Consider the following 14,907-nt stretch of genomic DNA (forward strand, 5'->3'; position numbering starts at 1 on the left):
CTAAACCTCCAAATGGTAAAGGATATACTTTCTTCGGCTATCACTATCAAATTATATTACCTTGTACTATCAAGTACTGATTCTCACGCCGGAGGGTGGTTACGAGAGAATCCCCCCCATTCCTCGTAACGAGCTCACGGTGTTCTGTTTTGCAGGTTACACTTGTCTGCGCCAAGAAGGTTTTATAACCCATCGTGTAGAATACTCATCCATTACCCTCGGACTAACGTGTTAGACCTTGAGGGGTGGATCCGTGTTTCTTCATTGGCGCCATCCATGCATATAGCTAGAACAGTAACTCACTCCGTTCTTGACTCAGATGAGTGGCAAGACTACACCGAAGGAGGTTGGCCAAAAAACCAACCTAGAAGGAAACATCGAAAATCTGGACGTAGAGGATACAGGTAGGGGGCTCCTTAATGCCTCCACCGTTCACCCTACTGTCACAGATAAACAAAGAACACGTTCCAAAGCAACCATGCCACCAGACATCATGGCATGGCTTGAAGCAGAACAACAAAAACTGAAAGAAAAATTGCAAGAGAAAATGGCGTACGTTGTGAAACCTAGATCACTATTTACAGCTTCTAGTAGCAACGAAGAGTCTGAAGAAAACTCAACGCCACCTCGGGTGAAAACACCACTCGCCAAAACACCTGCTAAACAAAACAGCAAAGCAGAGAGAAATCACAGCGGTCGAACCAAAAGGCGGACTCACGTCTAGACGACCCGGATTATGAAGAAAGCTGGAAAGGGCCAGACGTCAGATTATTAGTAAAATATCATCCAGAAGCGGCGGTTGATTTTTCCAAACCATACCGACCAACGACGTTAGCGGGAAAGTCAAAATTTGTGGCAAGAATAGCCGAGGCAGAGCTACCAGAAAATCCAAAAATCCCGCCAACGATAGGCCAATATGATGGTATCTCAGATCCGGACGATCACTTGAAAACCTTCACGGCAGCGGGGTTAGTATCAGGGTGGACCATGCCGTTATGGTGCCACATCTTTACGTTAACCCTAGTAGGAGCAGCTAGAGCATGGTTTGAAAGGCTGCCAGATGTCCAAATCACAAGCTGGGAAGACCTAGCAAAAAAGTTCACCCAATAACGGCGACACATCAGTGACCCAGCAGACATTCTGAATGTCATTAGAAGAGACAACGAAACGCTTGAAGATTTCATCACTAGATTTAACAAAGAAGGCTTGAACATCGGCGGCGTAAGTGAAGAACTTCTGGGAGCAGCCTTTCGCCAAAACGTAAAGTGTGACGATCTTATACGTAACCTTAAGGGCAGAGAAGGCATGCCGCAACGATGGGACGATGTTATGACCGCGACCAAAAGGTACGCGCGAATGTAAAAGAGTTTGGGAAAAGAACTGGCAAAGAATGACGCCAGAAATGATATTAACAGAGCCCGACAGGGCAAAAGAGTGTCTTCCGTATGGTCAAGGTTGAACAGCGAAAGAGAGTCCACATTCGACCCATCCAAAACAAGACAAAAAATTCAGTCGAATACGCCCCAAATGAATGGATCCAGGTGGACTCCACTGACAAAAAGTCCAGCACATATAATGTACAACGAAGGGATCCAATTAAAGAAACCAACACCAGTTAAACAGGGGTCGAGCACAGATATGAAAAGTTATTGCGACTTTCATGAACAACATGGCCATACGACGAACTAGTGTATTAACTTGAAAGACGCGATCGAAGAATGTGTCAAAAATGGCAAATTGGATTACCTTGTCAGAAACATACGAGGGAAATACAGACGCCCACCTCCAAGAGATGGCGGAAAATAAGATAAAAAGATCAAAGATCTACACGCTAATATGATCTCCAGTAATGTTCAAAACAAGAAAAGGAGAACAGAATGGGCGCCGTGGAAAGAAGAACAAGTCATCTTCCCAAGAGTACAAGGAGGGGCGAACAAGAAATCACCCCTAGTAATCACAGCCGTTTTCGGTAACTACAGGACGCCACATTTCTTTGTGGACACAGGAGCAACGTCTAACATCATGTACCGCCAGTGTTTCAACCTGGTAGACGAAGAGGACAAACGTCGATTGACAGCAATTAATGCCCCAATCACGGGGTTTAACCAAAGTATCGCATACCCGCTGGGACAGCTGACATTCTCAGTCGAGCTAAGTGATGGGCTCCATTCACGAATGGAAGACGTTGACTTCCTAGTAATGGAAACCCCTCACCCACAGTATGATATAATCTTGGGAAGAGAAGCCATTGGTGATTTCAACGCTACCCCGTCATCAGCACACGGGATAGTAGGGGTACCGACCCCGACCGGGATAGCAATGATCCACGCCAACAAGGAGTGTAACATGGCGGGAAGAAAAACACCGCCACAAAAGATGCTGAAAACTAGTAAGATCAGAGAAGTGGAAAAATGGACCCTTAACAAAAAATTCCCGGAGCAAAGCATAACCATTGGCCCAACCATCTCAGAAGGAACGCGCGCGGCGCTCAAAAGCTTATTACTAAAAAATGTTGATATTTTCGCTTGGACCCCAGCGGACATGACGGGAGTCCCAATAAGCAAAGCGGAACATGAGTTGAAAGTTAACCCAAATTTCATCCCGGTGGTGCAAAAGCGAAGAAAGATGGGGCCAGAGCAGGCAAAAGCCTGTGATGAGCAAGTCCAGCAATTAATAGATGCAGGTATAATGAGAAATTCAGTACCAAACTTGGGTGGCAAACCCAGTAATGGTACCCAAGGCAAATGGCCAATGGCGCATGTGTATTGACTTCAAAGATCTCAACAAGGCGTGCCCAAAAGATTGTTACCCCTTGCCAGAGATCGATCTTAAAGTTGATGCGCTAGTACCTTTTCAGTTCAAATGCTTTCTAGACGCTTACAAAGGGTATCATCAAATCCACATGGCGACAAGAGAACAAGACAAAACGACGTTCAGAACGAACAGCGGAACATATTGTTATAAAATGATGCCATTTGGTCTCAAGAACGCCGGGTCTACTTACCAGAGGTTGATGGACAAAGAATTCAAACCTCAAATTGGAAGAAATTTGGAAGTCTACATGGATGATCTCGTCATCAAAAGCAAGACGGAAAGAACCATGTTGAAAGATATCGAGGAGACCTTCCAAACTCTAAGGTCGATAAGCATGAAGCTTAACCCAGGAAAATGCTCCTTTGGCATGGAAGAAGGAAAAAACCTGGGAGTAATCGTGATGAACGGAGGTTTCAAAGCCAACCCAGAAAAATTGGAAGCCGTGCGAAAAATGTCGTCGCCGAAATCGGTCAAACAGGTGCAAACGCTCAATGGCCGATTAGTCGCGCTGAATAGATTTTTGTCTAGTCATGCTGAAAAATCATTCCCATTCGTCTCAACCTTGAGAAATTTCCTTAAGAAGTCTCAATTCCGATGGACGGAAGAAGCGGAAGCAGCGTTCCAAGAAATCAAGACACGACTGGAAGAGTTGCCAAAACTCACAACCCCCAAAGCTGGAGAACCGTTAATAGTATACTTAGCAGCATCAGAAAACACAGTCAGCTCAGTCTTGATGGTGGAAAGAAATGGTGTTCAAACGCTCATTTATTACATAAGTCGCACCATGACAGACGCAGAAACAAGATACTCCACCTTGGAAAAGTTAGTCATATCCTTGGTCCAGACAACGCGACGTTTGAGAAGATACTTTCAGGGTCATCCAATACATGTTCTCACTAACTTTCGCTTACAAAATGTACTAAGCAAGCCATAATTGTCTGGGAGGCTTGCCAAGTGGGCGATAGAATTGGGAGAATATGCCATCGAATACAAACCAAGGCCAGCAATCAAAGGCCAGGTCTTGGCTGATTTCATCGCAGAAATCCCTCAAGGAAAGGAGGAAGAATGCAAAAGAGAAATCGAAACCCCTATGGACCAAAAGAAGGATGAAATCTGGACGATGTTCACAGACAGAGCTTCCAATGATGAAGGCGCTGGAGCGGGCCTAAAGATAACCAACCCAGAAGGGCAACACTTTACGTACGCATTACGCCTAGAATTCAAAAGCACAAACAATGAGGCGGAGTACGAAGCATTACTGGCAGGGTTGAGAATTGCTAGAAAGCTAGGGGCCTGCCATTTGGAAGCACATGTAAACTCCATGTTAGTGGCAAACCAAATTCAAGGATCGTACGATGCAAAGGACGATAAGATGGTATCATACTTAGCGCAAGCTAAGGCACTAATGGCAACTTTTGCCACATGCAAGGTCAAACACATCAATAGAAGTGAGAACAAACATGCTGACGCCTTAAGCAAACTTGCATCTGTTGGGTTCTAGCACCTCGCAAAAGACGTCCGCATCGAAGTCCTAGCTACGCCGTGAATAATGAACAAAGAAGTTCTGGTTTGTTCAGAAGCAGAGAAAAATTGGATGACACCAATCATAAACTACCTCGTGAGAGGTATCTTACCAGAAAAGAAAGCAGACGCGCGGAAGATCCGCCATAAAGCGTTAAATTACACAATTCAAGAAGGCATCCTATATAGGCGATCATACTTGGGACCACTTCTCAGATGCGTAGACCCACAAGATGCAAATTATCTGCTTAGAGAAATCCATGAAGGAATATGTGGCGTACACGCAGGACCAAGAATGGTAGTGGCCAAAATCATGAACACAGGATACTATTGCCCAGGCAGGCATGTTGATGCCGAAAAAGAATTGAGAAAATGCAGCGCTTGTCAGCGCCATGCACCAAACACCCTGCGTCCAAAAAACGCCATGATACCGGTAACAGCTTCTTGGCCATTTCAGAAATGGGCAATTGATATAACCGGACCATTTCCAGAGGCGCCAGGCCGCGTGAAATTCTTGATAGTAGCGTTCGATTACTTCACAAAATGGATTGAAGCGAAGCCAATAGCAACAATCAACGCAACCAGCATCAAGAAGTTTATTTGGGAATTTATAATTTGTCGGTTTGGATTACCCATGAGTTTAGTCATCGACAATGGAACACAATTTGCTGACCAACATATCCAAAAATGGTTGAAAGAGCTCAATGTCACGCAGACGTTCACCTATGTTGCTCATCCACAAGGGAATGGCGAAGTAGAACGCGCTAACAGAACAATCGTGGGCGGAATCAAGAAAAGATTGGCATACCACAAATCAGGATGGGTCGATCAGCTACCTCACGTACTATGGGCCATAAGAACGCACAAAAACACAAGTAACGCAGAAACGCCGTTCAGCCTAACTTATGGTACCGAAGCAATTATCCCCGCCGAAGTTGGCATTCCGTCGCCAAGAATCACAATACCGAAGGACAACGACGCAGAAAGGAGGCTAGACCTAATGCTTCTCGAAGAGCGTCGAGAGTTGGCTGCAATAAGAGAACAAAATTACAAGCGCCAACTAGAAAAGTATTATAACGCCAAAGTGAAAATATGTGAGTTCAATATCAGAGATTACATCCTTCGCAACAACGAGGCATCAAGAACACAACCACAAGGCAAACTAGCGCCATCTTGGGAAGGCCCATACCAGATCAAGGAAGTACTGGGAAAAGGCGCCTACACTCTGATGCATCTTGATGGCTCAGAGATTCCTAGAACATGGAACGCAGCACAATTGCGAATGTGTTATATGTAAATCGATTCCAATTGTAAAAACAGGCCAAGGGTCAAACTTGAATGGAAACGATACTCCGCATTTCACAAAACAAACTTTTTTCATTCATAGAAAAATTGCAAGCGAGCACCTACGCCCGCGCACAACAATAAAAAAAAGGGAAAAACATAAAGAAGACAAAAAAAACCTAATCTACATCGTTGATACTCTTCCCAGAGTCAACGATAGCGTCATCTTCTTGACAGCCAGCAGGAGCGGTGGAAGGTCCAGCTTGCGAAGGCTCGAGCAAATTCCTCAACAGCTTCACGCCATTCTCTTCCTTAGCATACTGAGCAACTTGGGAAAGAATAGGAAACGTAAGAGAATCATATTCCATCTCAGCAACGGAATACTCCTTTTCCACATCAATGGCGTGAAGAGTGTAGGCCTCAAGTGGGAGGTTGTCACGCATATGCGTGATAGCATCCTCAAATCCAGCCTTGTGACCAAGCTGTTGAGAAGCATTAACAAGGATTCCAACGCAACGCGTCAAATCATCATCGCTAATGATGCGTTGAGCAACCTACACAAAAAAAAAAGATAAAACCATCAAAAGAAGGAACAAGAAAGGAAGCAAAAAAACGGAGGAATACCTTGTAAATAGCATGCTTCAACAACCAATCGCGGTCGGCAGCAGCAGCAACAGCACGCTCAGAAGTCAAGACTTTAATGGTCTCTTAATTGGAAACCATCGTGTCAGCTAACTTACCTGGATCCGCCTTCCTCACCGCGGATTCCGTCTCCAACTCTTCAATATGCTTGCGAAGATCAGCGTTTTCACTCTCGAGTCGAGCGGAAGCCTCCTTGGCAGCAACAGCGTGGCTGCGTGCGTCCGCAAGATCAGCGTTAGACTTCTTGCACGCAGCCTCAAACTCCTTATAGCGGGTGGCGCGGTCGTGGACAGACTCCGCCAGGTCTGCCTCAGCCTTAGCCAATTTCGCACTAGCATTGCTTAAAGCTTGGCGATGATCAGACGATTCTTTACCCGCTTTCCAAGCGCCGGCCTCAGCATCTTTCACCAATTGTTCCATCTCACTCATGCGAACACCGGCATCAATTTTGTCCTCATGAAGGGCACGGTTTTCGCTCAGCAACTCCGCAAAACAAGAGAATGCTTGGACTTGGTGAAAAACGGCGTCGGAGTACAAACTACTCCGGGGTTGGATTTTACGAGCGATGCGCTCACCAGGAGGAACCGCATACTCCAAAAATTCAGAGCAAGTGGCAGGATCCTCAAAATTGGCGCCACAGTTAACCTTCCACCAAGGGCGAAAAACTTGGCTTGTCTCCATGGAGTCGCGGGGGTCCATATCCACATCAACCACACCCCCACTCAAGCATCCACTCAACTCGCCACCGCTACTGCCTGGGATTTCAAAAAATTTATCCTGCACCGTCGCACCAAGGCGAAAGGGAGGCAGCGGCCCAGCTTCATCACCATCAAGAATTAAAGTCTTGTCTGGTGAGGACTGTCTTGATTTCATAAAATCAGCAACAGAGAAGCCCGCTGATTCAAGACTAACCTTAGGTAATTCTTCCACAATCGCCTTCATCGGTTGCACAGACGAAGCAGGTAGTGCGACAACGGGAATTGACCCAGTTGGCGCACGAACAGTCGTCACAATAGTTTCGACCTCAGACGGGCCAACCACACCCGCCATCATCGGCAAACTCAGCATCTGTACAGTAGGCCCAACCTCAGACAAACTGCCAACACTTGTCATCATCGGCAGATTGGCAAAAAGAGCCGCCAGAGAAGATGCAACGCCAGAAGTGGCGGGAAAAACAATCGATGAAGAAATCGCCAGCTCGCCTGAAATGAACAAACGACTTTAGAAAAGGTCAAGCTTAGACAAAAGAAAGAATAGCAAAAATTATACCTGAAGATTTGACAAGACCACGCTTGACAAACCCGCCAAGACGAGGTTTCTCGGCGCGGAGCATCTCTTCATTATCTTCATTAATCACAGGGGTGGGACCCAAATGGTGTGGAACAGTGAACGCCCCACCCGCTGAAGAAGAAGAGGAAGATGGACCGGTAGATACGAAATTCGTATCCACAACGGTTCCAGAAGCTGCAGCTGCAGAAATCACATCAGTCGCCACCAAAATTGGAGTGGCAACCGTTGTGGTTAGCGCAAACACAGCAACCACAGGCTGTGAAGATGTTGGCGAGGAGAAGCCAACAGAAACCTATCCGGAGGTGGTTGGGGAAGACTCCATGCTGGCACTCAAACCAAGTGCCTCAAGCAGTGAAGCGGAAGAAGACACCGGAGTCCCAAAGGGAACGGTGGAGATCATGACGACATCGTCGTCATCATCCATGGCGTCTCTTGCGGCGTCGTCTATCGGAGACGCAACCGTCTCCCCACCACTGCGTTGTTCCCCCTACCACTGCACTTAGGAAGGCGCACAACGTTAGATCGTCTACCTGAAAAGGAGAATGAAAAGTTAGTAAAATAAGCAAAGTAAAGTGATTAAAGCAGCTGAACTTACCACTCTGAAGGGTAACAGAGCTAGGAGGTGGCAGCGGCCGCGAGGCAGATGATTGCCCCATAGGAAGAGGAAACACAAAGTTTCGAGCGGTCCGAGTAAGGATCGGCTCCTCACGGGGACCTAACTCCCTTCGCCTTAACATCTTAACGCCCTTAAGCGCAGGTTGCAAGAGGAGCATGCGGTCGTCCACCTTTGAAGAGAAACAAGTTAGGATACTACTAAATAGAATATACATCAGAGCAAAAGCAAAGAAAACACTAACCTTGACCGCCATTAAGAATGACCGGCACAAAAGCCGCATTATCCCAGATCCGACTCATGCCGAATAACACCAACGCACGCACCGAATAATGACGGAGCGGAGACAGGCTAGCCTGCAAAGTGGTGAACCAGTCCGAACCGGAATAAGGAGCCACTTTCGGCTCAGGAAGCTCCTTTACATCCGTAAAGAACATGGGATGCGGCACCACACGAGCAGACACGTAGAAGAACAAACTCTTCCACTCATGCAAACTGGGTGGCGCATCTAGTGCAATAGCCTTTGCACCAGGGCGGGTATGCAAGTTATACCATCCCTGGGCGAAACGCCACCGGTAAAAAGCTGATAACCTATCAGTCGTCGGAGTAATGCCGAGGCAATGACAGGTATATTCGAAATGGCGAAGGCGAGCCATTCCGAACGGATGAATCTGGCTGAGATGCAGCCCAAAAACACCCAGAACATCCACCAAAAACGGGTAAGGGGAAAACGGAGATTGCCCAAAAATAAATACTCCCGGTACACGGCAATCTTGCCGATAGGAGCCTCTCGAGCAGTCCTACCGGGGGCAGGCAGTTCAGGCTCATACTCAGGGCCAAGGTTATACACCCTGACAATATCGTTGAAGTCCTCGGCAGACATGCGACAACCGACGAACTCCATGGAATTATTCTTCTTAGTCGTCGAGGTTTGGGAAGACTCAGCCATAAAATAAAGAAGGATCGAAGGAAAGAAAATGAGAGAGAAAGAAAACGGTGAGAAATGGTGCTTAAAACGGTGTAACCTCCCCTATTTATACTAATTGCAATTAATGAGGGAAGGGGATACAAAAGGGATAATTAACACGCGGCCTAATCAGAAAACATCACGATAATAGGGTGGTAGAGGATATGTGTTACAGCTGGGCTCGTCACCGGGATTCTCTCCCACTCGCCTGACACAAGCAGAAAGTCTGCAGGGCAGAGCAACCGTCGTCAAACTGTCACGTCCAACAGTCGTTTCACTGACCTGCATTTAATTCACTCCTCCACGCCACATTACACGTCATCCATATAAAGGGAAATAAAAGATAAGTGTTGGCAAAAATAGGCGCCATCATGGGATGATTTCAGATAAATCACCCGCCAAAATAGGCGCCATCATGGGATGATTTCAGATAAATCACCCGCCAAAATAGGCGCCATCATGGGATGATTTTAGATAAATCACCCGCCAAAATAGGCGCCATCATGTGATGATTTAAGATAAATCACCCGCCAAAATGGGCACTATCATGGGATGATTTAAGATAAATCACCCGCCAAAAAAATAGGCTACGCCATGGGATGATTTAACATAAATCACTCACCAAAATAAGCTACGAAACAGGATGGCTTAACATGAATCAACCGCTAACCAGCGGATACGATTAAGGAAGTCACCCGCCAAATATGTGAAATTACCCACAAAAATAAACCAAACCAACAAGGAAAACCGGTGATAACCAAAAGTCCATGATAAGTCCACGACCCCCACTTCTTGAAAGAAGGGCGACTATGGACTAGGGGGACTTGTAGAGGTAGGGTATGAAACCCACCATTTGACAAGTATAAAACTAATTGCATACGCTTGGCGGAACACTAGGCGCCAGGAAATCACTAACGCCGGGCGTAGTGAATGGCGCGAAGAGTGGAGTCCAATATAACCTTTTCCTGACACCTCGGGAATGGTAATGCAAAAGTCCCACCAGCATGGGACAAAAAGATGGTGACCCACATAGGGATAAACGCCAAACCAATGGGGATAGGACAACACATAAAGGACGGTACGAACAGTACAATCACGTCCTTGTCAAAAAGCCATGATGCTCACCAACTTCCACCAACCACCACGACCGCACGAGTGGGGAATAGTATTGGTGAAAAACCTGACAAGGTGGTTGGCCACACGTTCTCTCCTCCGGCTATAAATACCGCTAAACCTCCAAATGGTAAAGGATATACTTTCTTCGGCTATCACTATCAAATTATATTACCTTGTACTATCAAGTACTGATTCTCACGCCGGAGGGTGGTTACGAGAGAATCCCCCCCATTCCTCGTAACGAGCTCACGGTGTTCTGTTTTGCAGGTTACACTTTTCTGCGCCAAGAAGGTTTTATAACCCATCGTGTAGAATACTCATCCATTACCCTCGGACTAACGTGTTAGACCTTGAGGGATGGATCCGTGTTTCTTCAATCATCATGCCCATTTCTTCCTACTTTCAAGAACTAGCATAACATTTTACTTCCACATTTATTTATTTATTTTTAAATAACTTTAGAGTTTATATATATATATATATATGGTTAGTATCATATGAGAACTCCTAAAAAGTTAAGAACTTCTATGAACTCATAAGAAATAAATAGTTTTTAAATTTTTTTCATACATTAACATTGTTTAAGACTAGTTTTACCATAATATATATATAAATTTGTTATTACATATATAAATCACAAGTTTACATATATGTAAAATTTATGTAATAAAAAATTAACATATATGCAGAAAAAAGTTTAGATATGTGTAAAAACTAATTTTCATAATTGTTATCATAAATATAGATATAGAAAGTGATAAAACTACACTCAAATAACACTAACATACAAAAAAATTTATAAAAAACGTTAATTTTTAAATGTTCCTTCAAGTTCTTAAATAATTTAAGAGTTCTGTAATAATACTCATCATATATATATTAGTATTGAATGATTATGCACTCAACAATATCCTAACTGGGATTTCACTTTCGTCTTAAGCAAAATAGCAAATCTAACTAAAATGATTTGATAATTCTAAAGTCATCAACACCAAAAGAAAGGAAACAATAATAGTGAAGGTGATGACCGATGAACAAATGAACATTCTTCAGATACAAATCGCGATTTATGCTACCATTTGTATAAAAATAAACTACGGAAGGATAGAGTGGAAAAGGCTGGTAGAGGACAACACTTCAAGTGCATAATTTGCTAGTGATTGCTTTTACATTAACCCTTTATTAAAAGGCATAAATTCATGATTGCTCTTTATTACAATAATTCAACATAAAGTTGATGCATCTTATTTTATATTGGGTATATGTACATGACAGTGAAACATATAAGTTTTATTTACTTTAAATCAAAGATTGCTATGTTGAAGTTAATCATCAAATTGTACAACTGGTAAAAGAAAGAAATACAACAGAACTATTCTAGATACATGTTTCAATAGTTTTATAGTCTCACCAAAAGACTTTACAAACATACAATCCCACTTTACAAACTGGTTACATGATAATACAAACTTTCTTTTCTTTTACCAGTAATCACGGCACGAGCATTGACCATGGGCAAAATGGTGATAAATCTTAGAATCTCCCACAACTAATTCTCTGTGACACGTCAGCGAAATCTTTTTCATTGCGTCATGACAATCTTCACATATTCTAATATTTTTTCTAACAAGGACAGGTTTTCCGATCGACGTAGAGATCAACCCGAAGCAAACCGCAAGTCTCACACTATGCCAATCTGCTGACTTTGACCTTCTTCTCAAAACGTCAACGGGCTTGAATTTAAACAAATTACCACAAGGGTTCTTAAATATCACATCTAAAACATCATATAACAGATAACTGTTTTGTGACCTATCTTGATCTTTAAACTTAAAGGTTTGACCTTTGACGTCAACCATGGTCAACCCAATAGTTTTCGTCAAGTTTTGACTTTCCATAATAGCTTTGACCCGTCTGACATCTTCCCATCTCCCTGTTTCAGCGTACAAGTTCGAAAGCAGAACGTACGATCCTGTGTTATCACCACCCAATGATAATATCTTGTTAGCAGCAAACTCAGCAAGTTCAACATCTTTATGTCGTCGACACGCGGCAAGCAAAGATCCCCATATCCGAGAAGTCGGTTCCAGGGGCATTTCCGTAATCACCTCTTTTGCCTTATTAAGGTCACCAACGCGTGCAAGAATATCAAGCATACACCCATAATGCTCAATACTCGGGTCAATCCCGTGTTGGCTTTTCATTTCCGTGAAATACTTCCACCCTTCTTCCACCATGCCCGAGACACTACAAGCAGTTAAAACCGACACAAAAGTACTCGAATTTGGTTTTATACCCACTTTCTTCATCTCTAAAAACAAACGAACCGATGTTTCACCGTACCCATGAATCGCATACGCCATAATAATCACATTCCATGAAATAACATCCTTCAAAACAATCCCATCAAAAATAACCTGGGCCAAAGCAAGATCCCCACACTTTGCATACATATACGTTAACGAATTGAGAACAAATGTATTTGAATCGAAACCCGATTTAAAAGCATACCCATGTATTTGTTTTCCTTCCCGCACGTGGGCTATTTCAGAATACACGGGCAACATGGTGGTAACTGTAACAGCATCCGGTTTGAAACCATCATTCCACATATTACAAAAGATCTTTAATGCGTCTTGATATTGACCGTTTTGACCAAGGGCGGAAATTAGAGTATTGTATGATATTAAATTTCTTTGATGCATTTGGTTAAATATTAGTTTTGCTAACATGGGTTCTCCACATTTTCCATACATATCAAGTAAAGCAGTGTCTAATATAATGTGAGGAAGAAACCCGAGTCTGATTGCGTAAGCGTGGACGGTTTTACCCCTCAACAAGGAGCCTAGTTGTGAACATGAAGGAAGCAAGTTTATCAGTGTTACATTATCGGGTTTGAGACCGTTTTCTTGCATCTTTCTCAAGCAAGAAAATGAGTCAACGGGTTGACCGTTTAGACCATACCCGCGAATCATTGCATTCCAAGCTGCAACACGCGTGCAAGAATTCGTGTTGAAAACCCTCTCAGCATAAGAAATTCCACCACATTTCGTGTACATGTCGATTAGTGACGTTTGTACCATTTCATCGGATTCTAGTTTTTCTTTTATTATTAGTGCGTGCAATTCTTTCCCTTTGGTTAAAGAACATACGAGGGAAGTTGCGTGAAGAGCACTTACAATTGTGAATCGGTCGGGTTTGATTTTGTGTGTTTGCAGCTTAGAAACACATTCCAGTGAGCTTAATCCGTCTTTAACCAAAATATAACCGTTGATCATCGAGTTCCAAGAAACCAAATCTCTCACAGGCATTTCATCAAACACCTTCTCTGCATATTCAATAATCCCAAATTTTGCATACATTAAAATAAGAGAGTTAGATACATGCAAATTCAAATCCAACCCAACCTTAAACACCTTCGAATGAACCTTTCGCCCCTCGGTGTAATCCAAACACCCGCCACACGCCTTTATCACAAACGGAAATGTAAATTTATCGGCTCGAATACCCTTAACCGACATTTGATAATACAATTCGATAGCTTGTTTAAAAAACCCATTATTTGTTAAAACTCTAATTACAAGATTCCAAACAAAGGTGCTTCTTTTATGCATTTCATCGAACAGTTGGAGTGCATCATCAACAGACCCACTTTCCACATACGAAGTTAAAGTTTCCAGCTGCCGAAGTAAGCTTGTTTTCAGCATCGATGAATTCGATTGAAGTTTATTGGGTTTTACGGAATTGAAAGGTTTCTGCTTGATTGGGTCGTAATGATTGATGAATTCTGCAGCTCTTTTGGGTCGTGTTCTTGGAGCATTATTATTATTAATAAGGAAGTTGTAAGATGAATTTAGTGATAATATGGCTGCCATTTTTGAAGCTTAGAAATTAAATATTATTGATTTAAAGATTCATTAAATGTGGCGGGAATGAAGAAGAAACAGTTAATTAGTTTAGATAAAACTATATTTAAGTCAGGATAAACTTTTAAAACTACCCCCTTTAGGTTTACCTCTATTATAAAAACAGTCGTCAATGTTAATCTTATATTGTTTTCATAGGTCTGATTTTAATGGGTTTTTACTATTATAAACCAAAAAAAAAGCACTGAATTGAAATTGCGTCAAACCGAACTTGTAATTGTGTCATACTAAACTGTTACTAATGGTTTGTCTTTAGGTTAGTTTCTTGATTTGTGCTTGTCGGACCTTATGATAAAAAAAAGGCGGAAAAGTTCTAGCAGTTAAAACTTAAGGCTTCCTATGATGTATTATTAAGCAAAGCTCAATTATGTGTATAGTATAACTTTAGATAATTAGGAGTCCATCTACAAAAAAAAACGTCACATAACTCAAAATCTTATGTCCGATTTGTTGGTATTTTTTTCCTAACTGGTTTCACACATGAACCGAGTCTGTGTAGTTTAAAAATCCGTAAACTAGGGCCAAAGTTAGATGGTTTAGTGATGGTTTCAAGTTGAATAATGAAACTATAATCTCAAGCTAGTTTGTGTGGTTTCCTGGCTCAATTTGAAACAATATATGTAAATTGCAAATCAGGTTATGCAACATAATTTAAAATTTTCTACGTACTTCTTAAAACAATACACATTGATGTTTTCACGCAATGAATGCTTGTTATCAAGGATTTGACAAAC

General features: G+C 42.8%; 2 protein-coding genes and 1 pseudogene across 2 annotated transcripts; 2 read left to right on the forward strand and 1 right to left on the reverse strand.

The window, feature by feature from the left end:
- The first annotated feature begins 1,836 nt into the window (after positions 1–1,836).
- On the forward strand, positions 1,837–2,769 carry LOC143633009 (uncharacterized). Its single transcript, XM_077101393.1, has one exon. The coding sequence runs from the start codon at positions 1,837–1,839 to the stop codon at positions 2,767–2,769; it is 933 nt and encodes a 310-aa protein (XP_076957508.1).
- Positions 2,770–3,904: 1,135 nt separating this feature from the next.
- LOC143633027 (uncharacterized) lies at positions 3,905–4,315 on the forward strand. Its single transcript, XM_077101406.1, has one exon. It carries the CDS (start codon positions 3,905–3,907, stop codon positions 4,313–4,315), a length of 411 nt encoding a protein of 136 aa, XP_076957521.1.
- A 7,063-nt stretch (positions 4,316–11,378) lies between these two features.
- Positions 11,379–14,242, reverse strand: LOC143631530 (pentatricopeptide repeat-containing protein At4g35130, chloroplastic pseudogene; annotated as a pseudogene).
- Between the last annotated feature and the right edge of the window lie 665 nt (positions 14,243–14,907).

The sequence above is a fragment of the Bidens hawaiensis genome, unplaced genomic scaffold (genome assembly GCF_021521415.1).
Source record: "Bidens hawaiensis isolate Kalapana, Puna unplaced genomic scaffold, B.hawaiensis_p1.1 tig00000512_1, whole genome shotgun sequence".
Classification (NCBI taxonomy): Eukaryota; Viridiplantae; Streptophyta; class Magnoliopsida; order Asterales; family Asteraceae; genus Bidens; species Bidens hawaiensis.

Coding starts and splice junctions, on each gene's coding strand:
- LOC143633027 (XM_077101406.1), top strand. CDS start 3,905: ATGGACCAAAAGAAGGATGAAATCTGGACGATGTTCACAGACAGAGCT.
- LOC143633009 (XM_077101393.1), top strand. CDS start 1,837: ATGATCTCCAGTAATGTTCAAAACAAGAAAAGGAGAACAGAATGGGCG.